Raw genomic sequence first — 25,415 nt, forward strand, 5'->3', positions numbered from 1 at the left:
CTCGTATCAACTCCTTCTTCTCTTTACAAGTAACTTGTACGATTGTTGAAAAGTGCATTCACTTAACCCTTAACATACAGTGTGTAAAGACGATTGCGATCTACATATCGATCGCGTTTAATGGTGTAAGATGACGCAAATGTTATAATAGGCGTATAGAGCTATTTTTGTTTCGACAAAGTTGAACTACGTGGAACTTTTCCAATATTAATACAAACTGTCCGTACTATATAATGATGCTAAGTTTGTACTCCAAATTAACCCCGTGAAAAGTCCATGTACAATTGAAAGACACTGTATATTTATATAAATAGAGATTTCGATTTACGCCTACCAATATGATTTAATTGTTTAAAAATTATATTATATTTCGAAAAAGTTAATATTGTGTTTCGAAGTCGGTTCGAGGACGCAGCAGTCAGCACTCGAACTTAACGAAATCAATGTATCGAAACACGTCGTAACGTATTCCCCGGAGGGTCGAAGGCGAAATTCAAAGCCCCTCAAAAAGCGTGGTACGTCTTCAACGGCGTGATCATCGACGGTCCCGTATAGCCTGGAGGAGAGCACGAATGTTGCGCGCGCGTTCATCCGTCACGGAACACGAAGATAGAAGCGGATTGTATGAATAAGTCGATATGCTAATGTAAAAACCCTCGAAGTTAGCTGAGCCAACGTTGAGCTGACGGGCAAAGAAAGTTGCAAGGCATATCCGGCCCGTTTCGCTACCTACAAAGTGTTCCCCGACCAAGCGCGAAAGAAGAAACAATTTTGTATCATCCAGCGGCTGCGGTGTCGCCATTACCACCATGCTTGACGCAGGCCACTCCCTTTGTTGTCCTTCCTGAAGAGGGAGAATGGGACCTAGCAAGACGTAAGGGAAGTCGTAAGAATTTTAGAACAAAGGAAGAGAGCCGAGTCCTTACAGAAGCCTGGCTTTTCTTAACTTTCTCTCTCTCTCTCTCTCTCTCTCTCTCTCTCTCTTTTCCACCTTTTGCCTTGTCTTCTAGTCTAGGAACTAGCCGGTTGCACCGCGACCAACAAATCTACCAACCGCTATCCCATTTCATTGAAATAGTTTAGAATTGCATGAGCCACCCCTACCCCTTTTCCTTTGTCGTTTCTTACCGGGCCAACGAATCCTCTCTCTTGCGTGGCTTCTAAGCGCGAACGTTCAACCTTTCCTCCGTTTCGAAAGAAAATCGTTGAAAGTATTGTCCGTATAGACATGACTTTTGCTGTGGTTAGTATCTGGAATATAAATTGTTAGGATACGACACATGCAGACACCAGAATCTCTATTCTTGCCAAAGAGCTCTGTCGGAGAAGCATTTGGACTAATTTACTTACCAAGTTGCAACGTTTGAACTATATCCCTATGGTAGTTTTAGTCTAAAGAAGAAGTCACGGAAGTTACTCGTTAGAACTATTGTTGAAGAAGAAAAGAAGTTTTTGATTTTTCTACATTTACTTATAATGTATAATAAGGCAATAAATAAATTTATCTATACAATTTAGTTATAATGACGAAAAGAAAATGGAAGATAATTTATTTACAACGCCAATGATTTTATGATGAAGTATCAAAATATATATTTCTAAGTTATTTAATTCCAAGACTTTTTTGCATATGATTATTTCCATGTATATATATATTCCACATATCAACGAAAAAATGGATTATTTAAAACACTCAAAATCATTATACAATCTGGCAAGTGTGCAATTATTTTTCCTAAATGCAACGTAATCGAAAGTGGGTAAAGCAACCGTTGAGTAATGCAGTGCAATGGTTCTCGCCTAAGAGCACGTATAATACACCCTTTCATGTTTAGATGAGTGACATATCCGAGAGAAACGACGTTTTAACTTTGGAACTTCTTACGAACGATTCGTCTTGAATAAGAAAGAAGGCATTATAATGTCGGCTGTTCCGCGGCATTCATTGCTGGACAGCATTTCGTGATGCGGTTGATGGGGGAGGTTCCGTGAATTTCCCGACGCCTGGTTAAATTTCAGCAAGTTCCCATGGAAGTTCTGACTTATGGAACGACGAAGGCCTGAATGGACCTCCGTGCAACGCAGAAACACGCGATTCGAGGGAAGGGGGATGTGATAAGTTTTAGCAAAGTTAAGTTACCGTTTAATGTTTCGTGTTTGATTTATAGACGTGTGAAACCCAGTTTAATAGGATCTCGTCCTTATGACCAAGAAAGAATATATGTCTCTTTTCTTATGCTGTAGCAATATCTTATAAATTGAACAGTTCTTTGTATTACGAAGAACCGATATAATTTTATAAGTGATCGATTGGAGCAATAATGGTATCTCGATGTTGACTTGAAGATCATAAATACTGTTTTATTAGAAACGATTTCCGAAGTACATAGTATCAGTAACAAGAATCTCCGCTTGTGTTTGTGTTTCAATTCTATCCGAGAGAGAAGATAAAAATTAAGTTTCGAGAAGAACACGACTGAAAAGATAACCACGTATTCGTATACTTAATCGTGTTCGAATAAAACGATTTCGCCTCTGTTCGAATCCGTATTTCCAGTGGAAATATTTTTACGTTATTTCCATATTCCCTCCTGCTCCCGTTTTACGATTCTTTGACAGCCGTGAAACTATAAAATCCGAGGGTATTAAACGATTCCTTGAACACCATGACGGCAGATCAATCAGAAGAAGGGACGATCGGTCGCGTATCCTGTGGATGCTACATCGGACACAGTCGGATTCTTCGTTTAGTTCCGCTTCGACAAGAGCAAATGGTTGGTTTGCCGTAAAAAGAGCGGCCGCGCGATGAGAAGGCTTTCGCGAGATATTAAATATTCAAGAACGCCAAATCGAGTCCACATTATCCTCTTATTCCGCGAAGGTACTTCTGCGTCTTTGAAGCTGCCATGCTTCGTCGCTTCCGAAGAGCGAATCGACGGATCCCTCTTTAGTACGTACGATTCGAAAATATTTGTCACCCGCGAAGATCAACAAAATCTAGCGGGTAAAGAAATGGAGGAAGAGTTAAAATATAAAGAAAGAGAGGTAAGCAGAATTTCCTTTGCGTTTCGTTGCGCGCTGTCAGTGTAGAAATTTTTCGTCTTTTCCGCTTGTTCCAAAATGCATTTCCACGCTTTTCCCCCTAAATAGCAAAGCGTCCCCTCATGACACTCTAATTTTACCGTTTCTCACGTTTCCGTCCCTAGTGTAATATTTTTCAATGAAAATAAAAATGATTTACGCGGGTAACGAATCTCTTGGCCTAATTGAACAAACAGCGCGTTCATCAAACGAGAGAGAAGAAGCAGCAGCAGTGGAAGAGTGAAACGTCGACTTAAAAATTCAACAATTACGTCGACCCAATTTCCTCCTCTTTTAATCGTTGGACGTTGTTACGCGTCACAGGGATGAAATATTAACCGCGTTTTCGCGCCGCTCTTTCAACGGCTAAGAAACACAATTCACGGAGATCATTAGATCGTCATTACGAACTCTAATTGCGACAAACTAACCGTCCCAATTGCTTCTCGACATCGATCCACGCCTCGTAAGGCAACGGTTCCCATCCAACTGGTGCACGCGAGCATGCGAGTGGTGAGATAATTGAGCCAGTCTCTTGCTTTTTATTATTCCGACTTATGATTTTTAGCCGAGGAACACGCTCGATTCGCGTTTATCCTGGAAATAATCAAGACATGATACACTGCACGATACCATACCAAACGTAACTTCCCTTTTTCTTCTGCCATCATCTACCCTTTTCTTTCTTCCGGCTGATGAAACATCGACGAGGCCTCAACCTACTAAATTATACCCAATATCCACGCAGCGTAACCCTCACTTATCTCCGCGGCGAAACACATGGTACGCGACAGCATCGAGATCTCATCATCTCGTTTGCGAAGTCGAAGAACAGAATCCGACCGATTCTTCTCGCCACTGGCTCGGGATAATGTCTTACTTTGCCATACGAGTCTCGCGCCGGTGTTCTTTTATTCGACGAAATCCACTTAACCCCGTGTTTCCTTCCCGCGCCGACGCGGATCAAATTAGAACATCAAAGCGTAGGACGCAATTCAAAAAGGTACAGCGAAAGGATGATCTCATTTAATTTCCTCCCTCCGAACTTGAAATACAACGGCTACAAACAGAATGATATTTCACCCTCACGGAGCCGTACTTCTCTCTTGATCCTATCGAACCAAAGATTTACGAGGGATCGAAGGGAGAAAATGGGCGTTGTCTATGAATAACTTTGCGAAGATTCTGGCTACGTAAGAAGTACATAAGTACGTGATATATAACTTTGTCTTGATTTTTAATTCTTGATGTCTTCTTCGATAACCTTGAGTAATTTTGATACGATCTTATACGACCTATAAAACCTATAAAAGGTAAGTATGATACTTTTTCAATTAAATTCCATTTGCACCATTTTTCACATTTCTTGGAAGGAAATGTTAGTAAAATCGAAGGATTTCCAGAGTAAGTGTTACTTTATATAAAAAAAAAAGACATTGTATCGTAAGGTCTTCCAGAATGATTCAGTAAGGACGAAGGTAAGAATTTGAAAAAGTGTTACGAGGCGTTCATTCGATTCACGTTTCTCCGGAGTAAGATCGCGTGGCGCCCCACGGAGCTATTAAATTTAAATAAACGCAGAATTGGCTCCAGGCGGTGTTGCGCGTCACTGGAAGTAAAAAATCCATAACGATTGCCGGTATAATTGACTTCATCCGGGAGAGAAATACATTTCATCGCTGAATAATCGTCCTTTTCACCCCGCAATGAGTCTGCGTATTAAAAAACCTGCGAATAATCAATCCAGACGACCGATCGATTCGCGCGGAGAAGAAAATTACTTTCCGATACAGAGGAACGCGGAGTTCGGGCCTTGCAACTGCTAAACGAATCACGATCAAAGGAAACCAGTCAATAGAGGCGCGCGAAATTGTGCCAAGGTTTGGTCGGCGAAACAACGAGTAGGTCGTCATTCAATAACGACAAAAGGATCCGGTATCCTCCTAGGAGTGCTCTTGCCAGAATCGTATCGTATTGCGGCCTAATCTAGGGAACGACTTTGATAGTTAAGACGTCTTCGCTTCGGTCGGTGCAGCCGGAGATTCGACGCGGAACCTTCGAGTACTAAGGTAGGTACGTGTACTATGAACGGGTCTGGATGAGCTACGAGAATGGCTCTCTGGTAGGTTGGAGTGGTCCGAAGATGGAGTAGGAAGGAGCAGGAAGACCGTCTACGGGGAAAGGGGATGAGAATGGTCTGTACGGGGTATAATCATCAAAGTGACCCATACCCCTTTAAACGGCTCACACCTCGATCACAGACAAGCAGGCCCGAGCCGTAGCTGCCGAGTGATACCAAGGCTGCCGGCCTAGGGTGTCACGGTGGATTTAATTAATGCAATTTAGCATCCATCCATCATCTCTCGCGTTTTTGCGTTAACGAGGGCCGCCAGCTTCGCCGTTGTAGCCGTTGTGTTGCCGCTACTGGGCTGCGCTAGGAGAACCACGGGGGCACTTTGATGACGAGCAAGTCTCTCGATTATATCGACACCTGGACCGCCCCAATGCCACCCTCTCTCTTCGTTCTCTACCTCGCCTAACCCTCTACATATCTCTCGACCTTCCTCTTGCCTAGCGAAACCGGGGCTTTACGGTCATCCGTCCGTATTAAACTCTCTCTCCGTCATGAAACGCGTACGTTAACCTAGTCCCTTCTAGCTTCATGCCTGTGTACAAGTGTGCATATACGCGCACACGGTTAGCGTTTATACGGAGGCGACAGCTGCCGATACATCCTCCATATCGATGCGATAGACGTCCGGGGATAATAACAAAAATATTAGACGTCGGGAAAAAGACATCTCGACGTGAAACACTTTCCCCGGGCGCATCCCTGCAAAAACTGCAAGGCGCGTCCGCGATCGTGGTCAGGGATAGTTGGCTCAGAGGGAACGCAATGTAGAGCGAGTCTAAAAGAGATGGATCACACGCCAACCCTCGATAAAATGAACCTTGTAGAACGACGATGGGGTTTTTTTACGTTGCACCCCGCCCGGACCACGTTGTCGCCTTTTGGATAGTGGTTTCATAAAGCCGACGGCAAGAGGCTCTCGCGAAAGTTTGCGCGGTGAATTTAACGTCCGGGCCGGTGTCTCGGGCGCGAAATCTGATTTATGAACGACTTTATTGGAAAATGTAATCGATGCTGGCGACGAGCTTACGTTTAGCGCGCGCATGGATTTTTACACTTTCGTAAGTGTAACGTATCGATTTCTTGAGACATTGATAGGAGTTCCAATGGTATCTTCTTGAAGAATTGAAAAAGGTGTAAAATACAGCTAGTATATTTTATTTATCAATGAACACTCCTGCATAACGTTGAATATAAAATTGAAATTAATCATGAAGGAACTGCTTTATTGATCGTAATAGATCGAGTTGTTTTTAGCACATATAATATTACACATTATCCAACATTAAGTGATTATAGGAATCAACCGTACAATTTTTTACAAACTTTTTAAAGAACTAAAGAATTCTAATCATTCTGCTTAAATAGAAAATCATCGTTCCAACATGACACAAGCATCTGTGTGATACTTACTTATAAATCCTCTAAAATCCCATATCTTTACGTTCCTCCTTAAAAGAAAGAAAAGTTATCGCACACCAACTGTATCAATCTTACAAACATCTTGTTCGATCGTACGAAATAAGCACGTTTACTTTCTCTTTCTCGATCGGAATGCCAGCGGGCAGCACGAAGCATCGCGATCGTTCAGCCGGATCGCGGTCGTTTTGTAACAACGTCAAGGAGGAATCCTGTACGGAGAAAAGATCGATCACGACGAAACTGGGGCGTGTAAAGCGCGGATGGAGTCGCGATTCAGTGGCTGTTTGTTCTTTACAGAATCGAAAGAGTGGAATGGAAGTCGGTATAGCGTAATCGCGAGAGGCGGAGCTCCCTCGTCGAGCAGAATCGTTCTCGATAAGGTGAACGAGAGGGAATCTTCTTCTTCTTCTTCCGACGTGGCCCCGGCAAACCTTCGAAATGACCGCGATCTCGAGTAACCACGCGCAATGAAAGAGGCAAGAAGAGAGGAGAGCTTTCAAGCTCGTGAACAGGATTACCGGACGAGCTGTGGTTACCGTGCTCCAAAATAACGTCGACGAGGGATAGGTATCCGCTAATGTCGTACGTTGCAACCACAGGAACGCGAACCTTTCCGCTGTTCGATTTTTCAGACGATAAAGACCGTGCTATTCCCTTGAAAGAGAGGTTCGATTGCTTCCATTGCGTACTTTTCCGCTCTGTGGCTAAGATCGATCCGCCAGTTAATGAAATTTGGATTTCTTTCGACCCGGTTGTTTCACCGCAGAGAACTTTCTTCCTGTAGCTTTAGTTTCGCCATGGTTTTACGCTTCGCGTCCTTACGAGTGTTTCCACAATTAGGTGTCCCAACGTTCTCGTGTGTTTAATGTAGCGGATCGAGGAAAATAAAATTACTTTAAACATTGGAAATTGTTCAGTTAATATTTTTGGCAGTGTTTAATCAATACTCGCTCTATAATATTTTAATGGATTATCTCTCTGTGTCTCGAATTTTAGTTTCTATTTTTATTTGTCTCTCTATAGATAAAATAACGTTCGACTTAACGTTCTTCTCTTAATTCTTAATATTTGAAAGACACAAATGTGAATGCTGAATTACACCTGTCTGGTCTCGATGTTAGATTTGATCTTGTCATTGATTTCTACGTCAATTTTAGATACTTTTAGATACTACTATCTTGAAAATCTTTACAGCTCGTGAAAGTAACAAATTCACTTCATCACGCAGACGAGTGAATAATAGAAACTTGATCATTCATTCGTTCACTGACATTTTTATTCGCATATGTGTATTATATTCAGAACTAAATTAGAGAGAAAGCAACCTAAATTAAAAGTAACCATGGAATCTTGTCACTTTGAGATTCACACACACACGCATACACAGTTCAAGAATTGGCATAGTCGCTGCACTTCCCTCGTGACTTTACCCGCATTTCACGTTACCACAATTTCCCCAAAAATAACTAACACGGAATAAGTAACAGTAACGCGAAGATCTATAGTATTGCATTGACTGACAGGATGCCGAACAAGAGCAAGGAATGATCACAAAATTACTCTTTCTTTAACACAATGGCACCCGTGTACTGTATAAAATCTAATTATGCTTTCCATCGATATAAAAACGAGAAGACTTATAGCGGACCATATCGAAGTCATCTCTGATACTGTTTCTTACTCTTTCATTTTTATTCCACGAGATAACGATCAGCATCGATCAGCAAAGCATCGATGTATTCGCGAGGTGAAACGATACCTTGTCATTTTTCATCAGCGGATCGATAATCGCGTCAACGACCGTGTTAAGCAACGTTTAGCGAACGGCGTATACATTTTTCACGGCAATATGCTTACGGCGGGGCTAACGATCGCATCCAATGAATGCAGCTTAATTGGTGGGCGAGGCCTCGCTAATTATATAGCTGATTGTCGATGCGCCCATCGGCGGACTACCGCCATCTGCATTACCAGTGATTACAGTGATGTCCATTCGAAACGATCGAGCCGTTCCCCGTCGCGTATTTCTCTGGCCCCGATCGCCGAGCAATCCGGCCTGATTATACATTCCGTTTCAGGGGATTCGGCCAGTAGTGCATTTTTCACGAGCAGTTAACCGAAGTAATTAGTCACCAGGCCGGCAAGCAACCGGAATAAACGGCCTATCCTAAAAAGCGTTTTGCGCCGACGGGACGGATCGATGCGTGCCACCGAGATAACCGAGGTTTTCCCGACCCTCGAGACGTCAATTACGCCGGTTAAACGAGAAAACGAAAAATCCCATCCAGGTATAATGAAGATCGAAGAAAGGACTGCTTTTCTCTAACCTCCATTTTTCATTTAAAGCACAAAAAAGACTTGAGTGTTTAAAGATTAACGGAGGAAGGAAAGCGATCGTGGACGAGACCGATGAAAGATAAAAATCGTCTAATCTTTCTGCAACGTTAATGTCCGATTAATTGCATTAGAATTTAGGAATTTATTGGAAGGATTGGAAACTGCGAAATGGTTAGAAAATTAAATACGGTTTTATAACCGAGGTGGAAATAAAATAGGTTACGTTATTTCGATGACGAGACAACCTAAATATTTTTCAAATAGAGAAAAATCGAATAATGTTATAGATAGATATCCAATAGGAAACTTGATATTTCGTTTAATCTTGTTACGTTTCCGACTGATATTGAATATAGCAAAGCGAAATAGCCGATTATATAATAACTAATTAATTTATTTACGCGTTGATAACCAGCATAGGAATAAAAAATGAATTTTCAGTAGAATAAAATTGTTATTGAAATCCTGGGAGTTTGGCGAGCGATCCGTTTGTTCTAATGCAGGAACATTAATTCCCAGTCGCACTGTCGCGGTCGCGCGCGCGCACACACACACACGCTAGTAACAATTGCTTTTAATTGCATCGACCGTCCGGTTAATTGTCTAGACAACGGAGCTTGATTGAAGGCGCTACGGTAACACGAACAGAGACGGTAATGATTCTCAAACTTTCCTTCGCTCTCCACGTCCACCGTAATATTGTTAAGGACATCGATATTGAATAATTTATAACGAAATATGCATGAAAAAAAAGCTTTTCTTCGTTTCAATTAATGCTTCATCCAGGTGGTTCTTTCTCGTAATTTTATCGAGTATACATTTATCAAAAAAAAAAAAAAAAAAAAAAAAAAAAGGAAGATAAAAGATGGAGAAGAAAGGACGGAGAAGTTGTTTCGAACGAATATTCGGAGGGAAAAATTCGCACAATTCAAAAATGCTCTATAGATAGGTTTCACGAAAGTAGTTATCTTTTTTTTTTCAAATAATTCGAAACAGTATTTTCTCGAAAGTTTCGTACGTTTTCACGTTTCACTGAAATCGATTTAGTTGAAGATATTCGATATAAAATGGTTGCTCCCCTCGAATCCGGAACAATAACTCGACATTATACAAATCAAACGGTGATATTCATGAACCGAAAGTCAGAGGGTGGAGATATAATTGCATTAGTCGTACATCCCGAACTACATCAAGCCCGCTTCCCACGAAACCCTTCGTCGTTTCGATTCCTGCCGGATAATCAGTCGCGTTTTACGCGTTTCCACCCCGGTGGCTGACGAAATTGCGTTATCTCGCGCGTCTACGGTGAAAATTCCGCGTAAGATGCGAAGCGCTCCGATGTAAAACAAAAATACTGGCAGAAAGTGCTGTAAACTTCAATTTAAGTAAGCTGCCTGCCCGCGTGACAAATTGAATTTCGACGGTAAAAGAGAGCCTGAGTGACAGCAAAATCGATAAGTGGAAATGGAACGTGTTCCTGAAAAGCGTATGGCAGGAAATATATATATACAAAGAAATATCATAGGCGTAATTCTTTCTCCTTTTTTTACCTTCTCGATTTCTATAAACGGTCACAAATCGAGCGATACTTCTACTCGGTCGAAGTTAGCCAACGAAACTTTATATCATCGCCATCGGGGAACCTGTAAAAAGTAACTTAAACGGAGCCTAACGCGAGAGGCTTCTAACAGAGTCGAAGCAATCCATAGCTAGTTCCATCGAATCAACTGGCCATTACTCCCCCCCAGACGATCGTTTCGCAGGCTTCTATAACCCGAATTGCCTCTAAGCACGAACCGATAAACAGGACAGAAAGTTGAAAGTCGCTGGAAATTCCTGGAAAACCGTCGACACCGGGCAAACAATCGTACTGCGCAACGATCAAATTCCATCGACCTATCCAAACGTGCGTCAACAACGTAGACTACTATTATAAATTATAAACGATATCTCCATGACAGACGGGGACAGACGTCGCGTGGACTATCTGGAACGGTTGAAAACGGGCGACGATCGCGCGAACAGAAGATAGAAAGGCGTGTACGAAGGACGAAAAGTAGAAGCGTAGCGAGAGGACACGGCGGATGATGGGCACGCCTTTCAGTTTTGTGAGGCGAGGGGAAATTGAAACAGCTAACCGCGTTGGTGTCGACGAGGGTGGTAACAAGAGAAAAGGCAAGAGAGATGAGAGATGGGTAGAGTCGAAATGAGAGAAGAACTTGGGGAAGGGATCAGAGGACAGAGAACGAAGAGAACGAAGGGAGAAAGAAATACAGAGACAGGGACAGGGTGGAAATCTGCGTGGTGGAAGCGAGATGAAAGGGAGGAACGAGAAGGAGGAAAGAAACGATGCGGAGAGGGAGTCAGGGCTACGCGGGAGAGATTCAATCAAACGAACGCATATAAATGAGTCGTTTCAGGGTAAAACTGAATTATACGCCGGCGCTGGTATGTCCGTGCACACAGTTTGCGAACATGTACGTATACAAACGAACATAGTAGAAGGATCGCAGTTGCAAGCACAGCTCCATCGAGGTGGTTGTATATACAACGAATATCCGGACCGAACGTTCTCCCTGGTGGACCCTTGCGTCGAAAGATTCGTTTGGATAGCGTGTGACTATTGAATGGCACGACGAAAAAGCCCTGAGACGACCAGACGCGATTCTATAAAGTGGCTAAAGAGATTCTTATCCGTGCAGTCGCGAAGAAGCTGTTCCGTATAGAAGCCGATACGCGTTCCTTCGAAACTCCCTCTCGACCGGATACGTTTTTTCGCAGTATCGCCGTTTGCATGATAACGAGCATTCAAAAGAACCGTCGGGGAAAGGGACAGTTCCGAGAAATCGTTGCCGGGGACTTCGTCGCGTGCGAGACCGCGTAATCGTGAGAAGCTGTGCGTGACGACGCGTTATTTTTCCGTCGGGTATCCGTCTCTGCGATGTTGCTGTCTCTTCGATATCGACGCGTGCTTTATCAAACGCTATCTCGCGTTCCGTTCTCAGTGAAATATTTCTGAGCCGGTGAAATTTCGTTCAAAGAAACGATATCGTAACAGTTTCGTTAAAAATTCCAAAGTTACGAAACTTACGATAGATAATATGTAAATTTGTTTTCTAATCGTTGCTAGTCCTATTTATAATCTTACGAACTTCTATTTACTAAAATAATAATAATTCTATGAAACGTAGAAGTTTTAATGCGAAGTCACGTTCCCCTTAAACTGATCAATCTAAATGTAATTTGTTCACAGGGAGTTCACGAAGCTCGACAATCATTTGCAGCACGCGATAAGAGGGTTGACAAGGAAAAAATGTTCATCTGGGGGCACACGAGATGGACGTTCTCTTAACGCGAATAGGGAAAAGGAGCAGACGCGGTGCTCCTCTGGCAGACCGCGGCTAGAAAATTAAATAACCAAACTTTTCGAGAAAGATTGCCGAGGTTACTCTGGAAGGTAACGGCGGAGAGTAGGTGGACGACGGTGGCGGTGAAGTGACTGGAAAGAATCAAAAGAACAAACGGTAGCAACGGGGGTGAGCGACGCTAAGCCCCGCAAGAACTCCAAGACAAACGTGACTCTGTCCGCCATTTTCTGCCCTCTGTATACGACGTCGGACTTGGCCTCGCTTCAACGAATTTTCGAACTTTCCACCGCCGTCTTTCTATTCAACGCTCGCTATTCTTCTCCATCCTGGCGGTCTCCGTCGTGAGTAGTTCGCAAGAATTTTTTTCCCCTCTGCCACCCCACTCCACTTACGGCTCGATTCTCTGTCGGCCAAGTTTCCTTCTCGTTATGCCAATGGCCGGGTATCGCCGTGCATGGGGAATTTAAAAGTTGCCTGGCTGACCTGCTAACGCGGTCAGTCGGTACATGGAGGAGCAACGATAAGACGATGCGAAAATTCGATCAAACTACTTGATAGTCCGATGAAATATGAATCTGATAAAAGCGAGGGAGTTTCGAACCTTTCTGATTGCATTGCATAGTTAAATATTCCACGATCATCGAAAATTCTGTGAAAAATCAAATATATTTTTACGAAACATATTAGGTCAGATTTTTCATACTACTCATTCTTTATACTATCGACAATTTGCTCTGAATCAGATTTATAACAAAATACAACAAAATTTACAACAAAATATAACAAAAATATAAAGAAGATTTATAACAAAAATACCTAAACTTTGTTAAATATTGTCTACCATGAACAATGAGAATATTCGATTAGAATATTTTCTCGTATGAGATTAATACAATATATTATATTAATAATAAATACAATAAACACCACAGGGAAAGAACATAATATACAACCTTAAAATTTACTAATCAATTCCACCTAACCACAACTGTACTTTTATTTAATCGTGAGATTCCAAAACTGTCAATTCTAGCAACATTAAATATATCCTAATATTAATCGTTTCACTTTGAAACTACCAAATGACATAAAAGTAGAAAAGTAAGCAAGTGAAATCTTTTAAATGAATTATCATGGTTTTCCTATGTGTTCTTTATGACTTAAAAATGACATTTCGTACTCGTGTACCAACCAAATAAATGGGATAAAAGGACTAACAAATTAGAATTCATCGAAGGTTTGCCTATTTCCTCTATCTGGTTATAACAGAGGATTACGTAGTGCTCGGGAGCAAGTGCATCAATTTTGCTAAAACTGATATGCGGCCAAGTTAAACGGAATCCCAGTTTGGTATTGATGCAAGCGGAGAACGACGTTTCTCAATAGAGGGTCGACTGAAAATTCGGGTGTTTGGATATTGAGTGCTTCCGCATAAGCGAAGCTACCTTCGGGAGCGTCGTCAGCAATCAGTAAACACAATAAAGGAGCGACTGCTTTGAGCCCTGTAGACGCTGATAATTGGACGAGGCTTTCGCAATACAGGCTTTAACCGATCCCTTCTCGTTCGTTCTCGTGTTGGCGTTGTCCGAGGTGTCCAGAATAGCTCGAGGTAACGAGGCAATCTAGAAATGCGATTTGGCTTAACGACAAAAGCGATTTCCAATCACCAGGAACAACAGCAACCGGCAACTTGCATAAACTCGCACCTGGCAACGATTTCCACGAATTCAGGGAAAAAAAATATCCGAGAACTTCTAATCCGTCGATTGAAACGCGAGAACAAATTGATTTCCTTTTCCCCACTTTGGTGGAACACCGTTAGGTTTAGGATCGTTTGATCTCGGTTGACGACGAACGAACACGAACATTTCCATATTAATTGCGATAGAATTTGTGTAATAGCTTCATAAAAATTTAAAAAGGTTATCCTTCTATTTGTTCGCAGCATCATTCTTCGTTCAGCATCAATCATTCATTAGTCAAGAATATCTATAGCTACGAAGTTAGAAGCTGATATCTTTTATTTTTGGAAATATAAATACGAGATTGTTCCTGCTTAAGTATTCCTGCTTCAGAGGTGAATAGAAAAGCTAGCAATATTCGTGAATAAATTTTGCAAGTATTTAACGTAAAAGTTTCGTCGATAGGAAAATACAGACAGAAATATTTTATTAAATTTATTGATAATATATCTCGGTATATATGAAAGATATATATTGAAATTTTCAAATATAATCATTTCCTTTCCGATCTGATGAAAATATTGCGAAAAATAGTACGCAATTTGCTAATATCAGCACTGCAGTCGTACTGAAAGATATTAAATTTCTTAATGGACCCATTTACTTGCAGGAATATAGTAGGGGAATTCCTTTGGCGCGGAATGTTTCCCGGCGATGTATCGCAAAGTGCGTTATTGCGATAATTCGAGAGTCGCCTTTCGTTACGTACTATTATCAAGAGCGAATGCACTTTACGACTGAGAGATAAGAAGCGAAAGACAGTGTTGGCAAGAGGATGCCTAGCTTGTTGGCTCGGTTCGCGGACGCTGGCAAAAACGACTACGAGAACATGTACCTTGCATTTGCGCATACAATCTGCAGTTGGTTTTATGGCGTGCTGTGTTCCGTCAAATTTATGCGAACCTCCATGTCTTCTTCTCGAAATTGCCTTTCCTCTATCCGCTAACGATAACTGCATTCTCCTGATTTTGCTCCAAATATTTACTTCTCGGTCAACGATACTTTTTTCTACCTATACATATTGCCAGAAAATTAATAACATTTTTCACGCGAGAAGCAAAGATTTATTCGCTCCATAATTCAGAATGAGGATGAAAGATAACATTGAAACCTAGTTCCAACGGTACTTTTCTTTTCGTAGTTCCGCTTAAAGCTTGTCATTAAAATTATCTCCCATCTGGTAGATCGTTCACCACTGTCTCACAGCCATTGCGAACACAGTCGCCAGGATCGTTGAGAACGGTGGCAGAGAAGAGGATAGCAAGTGCTGAGATTCGGTTTCCTCGGATGATGGATGTCGACGTTTCCGCGCAGAGTAGGGACACACCATCTTCTGATACAACGCCGAGGACGAATTCAAAAAAGTCGGATGCAAAGACTAAGAGCAGAACGTGGCCCGTCGAGGATACCGGAAACCAGGATCATGTGTTCATCGGATACGAAAACAAAAGGACGAAAGGTTGCTCCTAAGCGAGAGGGGAAATGGAACCATGAGCCGGTAAGAGAAGAGATTTCATCGTGGCTTGCGTCATCAGTCGACGTAACGCTTCACCGGTTAGGCAATAGCGGACGAAACGCAATTTTTCACGGATGCCGTGGTGCCGGAAGTCTAGCGGAAACCGGAAGCGGGATCGGCGAACGCGTGGAACACGTTCCGAGAAGAAATAAAGTTGCGGCCAGATGCGTGTCTAGCTTCGATAAAAAAACTAGCAACGTTATGAGAATCACGATAGAAAGAGATTACGCTCGTTTGATGCACCGCTGTTATCTTGTTAGTTCACATAATTGTTGTCATTTTTCATTTATAATGCAACTAATATCTATGTATATTTCCTCCGTATGTTTCTGACATGACACGATAGAGGAACATTCGTAGAATCTTTGACACGAACGTTGCGGATTTACCGGTGAATGGCGTTAAACTTGACAGTGACGCCATGCGGTCCACCGATAACCAATTATGTCAGAATTAATTGAAATGTTTCGATCTTCGTAAACTTTATAATGCTGTTGGTACCATAATAATAATTTGAAATGTGAAATACACTATGAAACATTTATCTGTAAGATCTATTTCTAGGAGATCTATAAAATTCTTATTTTTTTATCTTGCATTATTAATCAATATATAATACAACCAACATATAATTTCATGACTACCAGCGTATGTATAATCCATAGTACAATTTCTTTCTGACAAGATATTATATAGGAGTATAACAATTCATTGTACTGAAAGAAACGACAATACATCAACGCTATGTGCAATGCACAGATATAAAATTCGCCCAGCAATCAATCTGTTAACAGGACCACCGTGACCGCATATCAACGTTGTCAACCATGAAATCGAACGTGTTCAATCTTAATCTTTTAAACAGCAATTCAAGCGATCATTGGCTTCGTTTGATGTCGCGTTGTCTAAGTTCGAGCAAAAGGAATAATCCGTTTTAGATTTTACATCACGGAAAACTGAGCATGAGTTCGCGACGGATATCGAAAACAAAAGGTAGATTCCATTTTTAGTCGTGGAAAGATTTAATAACGCGACGACACAGGACTTCCATCGGATAGTTTGTCTTTGATGGAGTAGAAAATAAGAACATCGCATTTGTATTCTACGAGAAACGTAGCCGAGGTTTTTTCCTGACACGCGAAACTCTAGTTTTCGAATCACAGATTGGAAACGCGTTGGTATTTTGTGTGGAATTGAATTAACCTTCCGACGGTAGAAAATTAACGTTCAGCGATGTACAAATTTTGATGGTTCTAATGTGCCTCTTCTGACAGTAAATAGACGGAACGAGATTTTAACAGGTACTCTGTCTTTATTTGCCGTTTATAATTCAATTCAAGGAACCATTAGCATCTCATCTCGCATAAAGTTATCTCACTATAGAGCAATACAAAAAAGGTATTCGAGTAGATGGAAATATTGCTGGAAGCAACGCATCTTGTCTAACGCTCAATAGTTTTTGTTACGTTAATACGAAGCATATGCATTCGTAATGCATTCTACGTTAATGACGAAATTACATCAAAGGATTCAATTACATCTAAACGTTCGTTTTATTCTTTTTTTTTTTTTTTTGTATTGTAAAAAATTTCGAAACCAATATATTTCCATTAACAAAGAAAAAGTAGATTTCTCTTTGAACGTCTCAAACAAATTGACTCTGTTACGTGCTTCAAGAGTAAATGCAATAACACAAGCCCGGCAACAGTCAGTCGTTAATTTCGCAGTTAAGATTCCGCGTAAAGAAACTGGAGTACCGAAACGCAAAAGATAGATGTCTGAAAACGATAAATATTAAAAAACTCGAGAAACTTTCATATCAAAACGACCAGCAAAGTACTCCTAACAATCGACAAAGCGTTAAGTGACCCGTTTTGCGTGATCGTGTAAAAAGCAATGTCAAAGGGAGATCGCTTAAAAGAAACAACGTGGCTGAAAAGTTCGATGAGTGGTATTAAAACAAGAAGCCGAGGACACGGACAAAGATGCGGCAATAATGGTAACACCGCAAAGAATAGTTCGTGGATCCATAAAGAAATACAGAAAGGGGAGAGGGAAGGCCGGAAGAGAAAGGGAAGTATCAAAGAGGAAGTAGATACGCAGACTGGTAACTGAGAAAGAGAACGAGAGGTCGACGAAATGGGATAGGCAATGGGACACAGAAAACGGCGCACGTATTACGTCAAAGGCTACATCGTCGGAAACGGAAGTGAGGTGATGCTTATTCAGTCGGAAGTTGCAACGGAGCTTGCTGGCTTTCACAGAAAGGAGGGAGAAGGGGAAGGCGTACTCGGGCAGAGAAGAGGAGCAAAGAGACAGGAAGGAAAAGAGAGATGGGAATAGTGGAGGACCTATCGGCCGGAAGACGTAGATACTTTATCTACCGTGGTCGCGATAGATAATTCTCTGGAAAACTCGATAAAACCGTTTCGCTTGTCGCGTCCATTGGTCGAGCAACGAAAACCCGCATTCCTATCCCACAATCCATTTCCTCGAATGTTTCTAATTACGTTCGGTACACCCGATACATTTATCCTTTCCGCTCCTAACCGCTATCAGAAATTACTTTGCTCTGGTTTCCTTGGATCCTAGTCGTGGAAATATGTATCTTCAGCTATAGGTACGTTCGTGCAATCAGGTGAACGTATGTACGTGGGCGGTTCTTGGTTTGTGAGTTTAGTACGGGTTAAGTTGAGAATCGGATATAGTTGGGAGGGATTTTTCGATTCGGTTGGGTAAGGTTAATTAGAATGAAATTATCGGTGTCGGAGGGAGATAAGATAATTAGAGAAGCAGAATGTTTCTAGTAATGCTCTAACGTTTTAATAGGTTACAGCCTAATCTTACACGAGTCTCCGTCATAAATGTACAGTTTCAATTTAGATTAGACGATATAGCAAATTAGCTTCGATCTTTTTTACCGTTATTAGTGAAAATATTTAAATGGTCGTAACATATCTTATTAATTCTAACATCAGGAATCTCACATCTTCCTCAAATATCCTTTCGTTCATATTAGGCAAATCTTTCACTTACTATTAATATCCCAATATATTTTACTTAACTGTGACCCATTCTAATCTAATTCCTACGATATAGATATATATCTATGTACGTATATGGTTCGAAGAGGGAAACGTGTAATATTCCATCCTGACAGTTCTTCCGATTATTTAACGAAACGTTACGATGCAAATCCACTTCGCCACGCTTCCACTATAAATACCATTAACAAAAATCTCAGCTTCCGTGGAAACGAATAACATGTAGCGTCATTAATTATAAACGAACGATCGATTCAGTCGGCGAATAACACTTAGGCATTTGAACGTGACGAACAGGCGAGCAGAGAGTGAAATTTTCGATAGCGATGGTACGAGGCGAGCAGACGGCGCGAAAGAGACGCGTCGGCCTCTGACAGAGGCGCGTTTCACGTGAAACGCGAGAGCGGAGAAGGAAAACAGAGGCGGGTGATGAAAGGGAGGGCAGACCTCTAAACTCGTTGTTCCGGATGGCGTGGCGAGGCATGATTAATATCGAAATACGAATGACTTTATTCATGAGGGGTCGCCTTGTTATGCAGATCGAATTTATGGTTAAATCATATGGTGCTCTCCGCACGCGCTATCCCGCGATCGTTAACGCTTTCCCGAGTCTCGTTGACGGCGCGGTACGAAATCAGGATAACCAGATCGTAGCCTAAAGGAACGAAAGCGGTCGAAAGATATCGGTGGTCATACCGCGGTTTAAAGTGATTTCAGCGTCGTTTCTTTTACGACTATCTCTGCTCGTTTTGCGAGCTGTAAATACATTTTCGACGATTTTCTTATCCTTTGAAGACCGTTTAAACGATTCTGTGCATAGTGTGCATATTCACGTTTTGAATATAGCGCAGCGAAGAACCTGTTTAAGGACCTTCGTGAGTGCGTTTAGTAGGAATTTCAGCAATGTTGGCAACGCTGTTGGGTCGCGAAGCGATGCTATCGATAAAGACCGATTTCCTGCTATTGTAGACGTAATAAATCTCACGGGGTGTTCAATACATTAAACAGAAATTTATCATCGTCACTCGAACGCTGTCGGTGACGCCGTGCAAAGGTACGCGTCAGGGACAGGAATGATAATGACTTTTCGGTCTATATTTTTCACTTTCACAGACAAGGCTGGGATAATGGCGTTGCGCCTATTGTGCGACACGATCCCGTATAATTATTAACTTCGATAATATCAGCTATTTTGCAGAAATCGATCAGTTACGTGGAACATCTTGAAAATATTTATTCAATACGCGTCTGTTTATAGAGTAAGAAGAATTTGGCTGACATAATGCTACCAACTCACCTTCGTGCAGTTTCTCTAGAGTTCCAGCCGAAACTCCGACAAATAGGAAGACGAGCCAGAGCAGACTAGCCATTCTTCTCAGCCACGTTCGATTCCTTGACGTATCCATCGCGCTAACACTCAAACACTGCAACAGAATTGGATTTTTCTATGTACAAGACGGAGTCTGATCCTCGAAATACATTTGTAAATAGTACATAGACGTATCTATGTAAGAAATGTCTCAAAATATTTGTCAATTTTAGTTCAACCTAAAATTTGAATAATAGTTTCGATCACTATTTGTATAAAATTATTCAAAGATTTTAAACTATGTGTATGATGACCGAAGCGATCAAGTTCAATAATCAACAATATTCAAACATCGGTCTTAGCATTGGACGATTGATGTTATGGCAACACCCATAATATTTGCTACACACAAAAGCTTCCCGTTAATCTCTATTTACACAAGTTCCCGTACAACTATCGATTTCTACATCCAAACCCGTCGTGCTCTAATACTAAACGTTACCACCTGTCAAAGGTAAAGCTTTGTTACGTAACCTCACTAATCGGTTCGCCGTATTATTTTCTCATTTTTGTCCAAACCTAATCTCCTACAGTTTCGTAAGGAATGAAAAAATCGTTGTCGCTAAGCAAAATTGCACAATGTTTCTCTGTTTTAATTAATGATCGGTAATAATTAACAGCAAATACTCAAGGCATTCGTTCGATGATCATACTACAAGAATAATATCAATTCATTCTCCTTGATGAAATCTTATCTCTTATATCTCATAATTCTTTAATAAATCATCTTCGAAAATAAATTCATACGAACTCGTTTTTTCTACTTGACTTTGTATAGAAACTTAAAACAATCATCTTAAGTGCAGCACAATTTACGAAAGAATAAAATAAATGGAAAATTAAGAAAACACTGTAGCTGATTGTCTCGGTCCCCTGCATTTTTCCCTAATAAAATTCTGACTACGTAGCCAGTAGGAAGGAGAGATCAAAGGTCGGCAATCGGCCAAGATTTTCCTCGACACTCGGACTCGAGCCAGTTAAGACACTATCGAGAAAATCACGATTCATCGGTTCCACGGTCCGTGACAGCGTCGAACTTTCCTTAGACGCGAAACTTTTCGTACTCGTTCGCCAGTTGATCGAGTCCTCCGCCACGTAACGGCAATAATGACAAACGATACGAGCGCGAGGTTGTTAACATCGCTTGGTCCTGGGCAAATATGTTTTTATCAATGGCTAGCACCCAGCACCGGAAGGGATGCTCCGACACCGGTGCGCAAACTTTTCCTCTTCTCCCTTCTCCAAACAAGTTCACGGTGCAGTATCAATAACCAGTTTTCCATGACGAGAAAGCAAGCCGAGTGTCTTGAACCACGAACGGATATCCTTTGGGGAACCGGCTCTTTTTTACTAACCAACTCGCGGATGTTTCTTCGTCGTTCTTGCATGGTTGCGCGAAGTAGGAAAGAAAATAACGAATGGTTGATACTAATAGAGCGTTCTCGGTCGCCGGTAAACTTCTCCCGCTGCACCGTTTCTGGTCCTGGCCTTTGGTATCGGACGAACCTGCTATCGTAAATCAAAACTTTCTCACCTAAAGGCTGTCTTCTGCCGACGGGGATTATTCGTACTCGTCGAACGCAGCGAAGGTATATTTATGTTACCAGTGGTTTTCTCCTTTCTCGTTTTCGATGGAAGGATTTTGCTGAAGCTTTTAAAATCGGAAGGATATTAATTTAATGGAATATGGAGCAGCTCGTTGAATTATGTTATAGGAAGCATTTTAAAATTTCATTGGAATTGTAATGACATACGATTTTCGTAATTGTTTGGTAAAGTTTGAAAGGAAAATGTACACCGAATGTGCAAAATAGTTAGTACAAGTAAAGTATTTGTAGAGATCACGAAAGTATTTAAACAATCAATGACCATCGATATTCGGTTGGATCATCCTTACTACTTATATGTTTAGGATGTCTATTCATCCTCTGTACTAATTCTTTAGTAAATATATGTTTGCAGTAAATGTCTTATGACTTTCATATGTGTACATTTTCATATTGGTTTACAATTTTTTAAATACAATGGCTAGCTGTATCACGTTACAGTGTTAATAAAATGTGATAGTTCGATGAATGTTGGAACACTTTGAACCTGTACCTACACATTTTCGGGAGAGTGCAATGTAGCGTTGAAAACGCTGTAAAAATGTGGCGAACGTTACAATGCTTTAGTTTTCTGTATTTTAGTTTATTTTACCAGCTCTATTTTAACTGCTACAGCAGCCGCTTCTATTTTTAAGCAGAAAAATTGTTGGAAATATTTGAGTTTATCGAGTTTGTCGTTCGTTCAAAATTTCTCGACAATACGTTGTTTTATCAGTACCTGCCTGTTCGAAGCTACAAGTATGACAAAATTACGGGCACAAACTTCGCGCGACAATGTAGCTCATTTCTAGTAGCTCATTAGGTTTGATTCACGGGAATCAGAAATGTACTTTTCTGGCAGTGACGTTTACCTCAACTTGAAAATACACCTCTAGTCGACGCATGGCCTAAGAAGCGTCTGGCAACAAAATTCGCGCCCGGAATGAGACTGAAAGCGAACTCAATGCGTCACTTAACGACGCGTCGCTGCGTTCTAACACGTCTCGCGAATTTTTCATCGTTTCTTTGGATAAATATGATTCCGTATCATGCAAATAATATTATCTGTTAGACTTCAATTATAATTTATGAATTATAATTATATGTAAAGTATGATTTATGAATTACGAAGAAATATCGTAATTCCATTTTTGTTCATTTTCGGTTATTTTTGTTACTTCCATGTCATTTTGGTAACTAAGAAAAAATGTCTCGATATGAAGTGGTTGAAAAAAGCAAGAACTTGATAGATTCCGAATTTTGAAATTGCTCTTCTATCAAACACGAAAAATTTAATTTTATCTGCAAAATAAGATTTTTTATTAAATTTGAAAGACCTCTCTTGCCACTTTCTACGTTCTGTACGTACTGCACTAAAAGTGCCTTTCACCCAAATCTTTTACGACTTTAAGTGGAAGTGGACAAAGACAACGACTAACGAACGCAGAAATTAGGAAAAGGACAGAAAGTGAGGAATATATGTCGAATTCATTATTATTAATTATAACTAGCCCGGAGATGGTAATTACTCGTTTCTGAAGGTGAAATCAGAGTAATTGCATGCGGCAAGAGAAGAGGATGAGTGGTGAACAGACGAACGATAGGGATAGAGTGATGAAGATGAAGAGAACACCTATAGCATCTCTGAATAGTAGAGTAACGTTTCACGCTCTCTCGGAATCGGCGAACTCGATTGCACTTTGAAGGCCTGATGCAGACTCAGCGTACTAAAACGATTCACACGATCGATTCAACTTAGCACCGTTTCGGAATTTCTAGGACGGTCATCCTTAGAACTCTGACTTTCGCAGGGTTCTCATAGCTACGAAATACAAATAAGGTGATTTTCTATGCTATAACACGTTATTTAAGATTAAGCTCTAGTCGAATGAGAATTAACAGTATTTACATAATTCAATAAGCAAATTGAAGAACTTGTAGTATTCCCTTTAGAATACACACACATTGATGTATGTTATTAGATTCTTTGCTTAATTATTTTTATTGTGTGTCATGCCGAATATACCATTTTTATATATCACTCATGGTGTTATAATTGCAATATTATAATATAATATCGCTATGTAATTTTATACAGTGTCAAATATTTTCCACTCCAACTGTTCTGACTGACTGCTCTTTATTTAATCAGTATCTCAGATGTGATGAAGACTTGTTGAGTTTCACACTATAAATGTTTACATACTCACAATATTGTATTAATTAATGTTATATATATTATATTTTCCCAAATGAATTATACAACAATAAACTACAATTATAACTTTCATCCGATTTCATCAAATTCCAACTCTTGTGAACATTGATAAGATCTTTAAAATTCTGTTTCCATAAAATCTTCGTAGTTCTTGTCTTGCCAAAATGTAAAACTACGATATTTTTGAAACGATATATCGGCCAGACTGTTTAAACCGAAAGCGTATCACTCTCGGAATGAACTTACGTTAATTGATTAATCGAATCAGGACTTCGGCGGTAGTAAAGTAATTGCCAAAGGATATGAGCCTGGAGGGCAGTGCAGCTCGAGGCAGCAACAGCCACTTAGCTACATTGCAACGGGCATTAGCGATAACGAAGTTAACGAGAGCTCGATTAAACCGATTTAGAGGGCAAAACGAGACGAAGGGACGGACAGCCTAACGCCAGTCACTGATCTTCTGAAGTCTGCGTCCTTCAACCCAGCTTAGGCTACTGACCCTCTATTCTCTCCATTCTCTTGTCCCTTATCAAGAATTTCCTTTATTTTTTAAGCCTGAGTAAAGTTTGTCCTTTCTTCTCAAGGATATGAACTTTATTAAAGGATAATGGCGGATAAAAGATAACTTTAAATTAACGTCGCTGCTAGTATAAAATATTTACTGGTTATAAAATCAAAGAGAAAAAATTCAGACACTTATTGTTCAATCATAGTTATTATTAATAAACAAAATCAATTTACTATCCTTTTATTGCGTAGAGTCCTATGTTTGTATGATACTTATAATCGTAAGATGCGCTGAGATTCGTTCCACAAACGATGCAGGAATCGAATTGACTCATGAGATCAGTTATTCTTTGCGCACATCGTAAGACTCACAAGACTACTATTTCTTAAATTGTTAAATAATTAACGACATTCTTGAACTGTTAAATAATTTCCCCCTACGTTTAAAGTTACCAAGACAATTTTTTACGTTGATAATTATAGGTTCCCTGACCTTATCTTAGTTTATTTTCAAATCTAAAATAAATAGATATACTTTATCTTATCCAAGCAAATATAGTGTTATAACAACAACCTGCGATTTTATTTAACCCTCACCCCCGATCCATTTATAAAGCGTCCAATTTCCGCGGATTTGAAGGTCCACAGCTCGAAGGAGGCTGACGTCCCTTTTCCAGGCTTCAACGCATCCCAACGCAACCCCCATAAAGAAATGCCTTGCCTGGCAACGGCGATTCTTCCTTATTCCGCAGACTAGATGATCCGTGACCGTTGGCGCGGCCATCAAAGGCCAGTTGTCCACGGCCATGCCCTACAATTTTAATTTGCCCGAGCGACTTTGACTTTCTTTCTGGCGGAACGAGCAGGAGGAACCTCTCGGATTTCAATTTCGCCACGAAGAATTCCCCTCGACTGTACAGCCGGGTATAGAAATGCGGGACAAGAGGGACTCCTCGAGTGCACTCAAAGTTGAAGGACGCTCAGGATCAATATTTATAATCTCGATTCTAGACGACCAAGGGTCCTGCAGGATTCGTGTCTGAGACTACCAAACGAGATTCATCGTCGTCGTTTTCTTGGCCACGTTTAATGCT

General features: G+C 40.8%; 1 protein-coding gene across 3 annotated transcripts in view; it reads right to left on the minus strand.

Moving 5' to 3' along the window:
* The window catches only part of LOC132908412 (semaphorin-2A), a 564,200-nt gene that overhangs the window by 264,215 nt on the left and 274,570 nt on the right, over positions 1-25,415 (minus strand). For 2 of the 3 annotated variants that reach the window (XM_060962447.1, XM_060962437.1), the window contains exon 3: positions 19,939-20,065. In XM_060962447.1, coding sequence (XP_060818430.1) covers positions 19,939-20,047 — 109 coding nt within the window. In that variant the 5' untranslated portion in view covers positions 20,048-20,065. Of the gene's footprint in view, positions 1-14,984; positions 15,094-19,938; positions 20,066-25,415 lie in introns of all 3 variants that reach the window. The other variant, XM_060962455.1, reaches the window with a different exon arrangement.

This window comes from Bombus pascuorum, chromosome 1, assembly GCF_905332965.1.
Source record: "Bombus pascuorum chromosome 1, iyBomPasc1.1, whole genome shotgun sequence".
Taxonomy (NCBI): Eukaryota; Metazoa; Arthropoda; class Insecta; order Hymenoptera; family Apidae; genus Bombus; species Bombus pascuorum.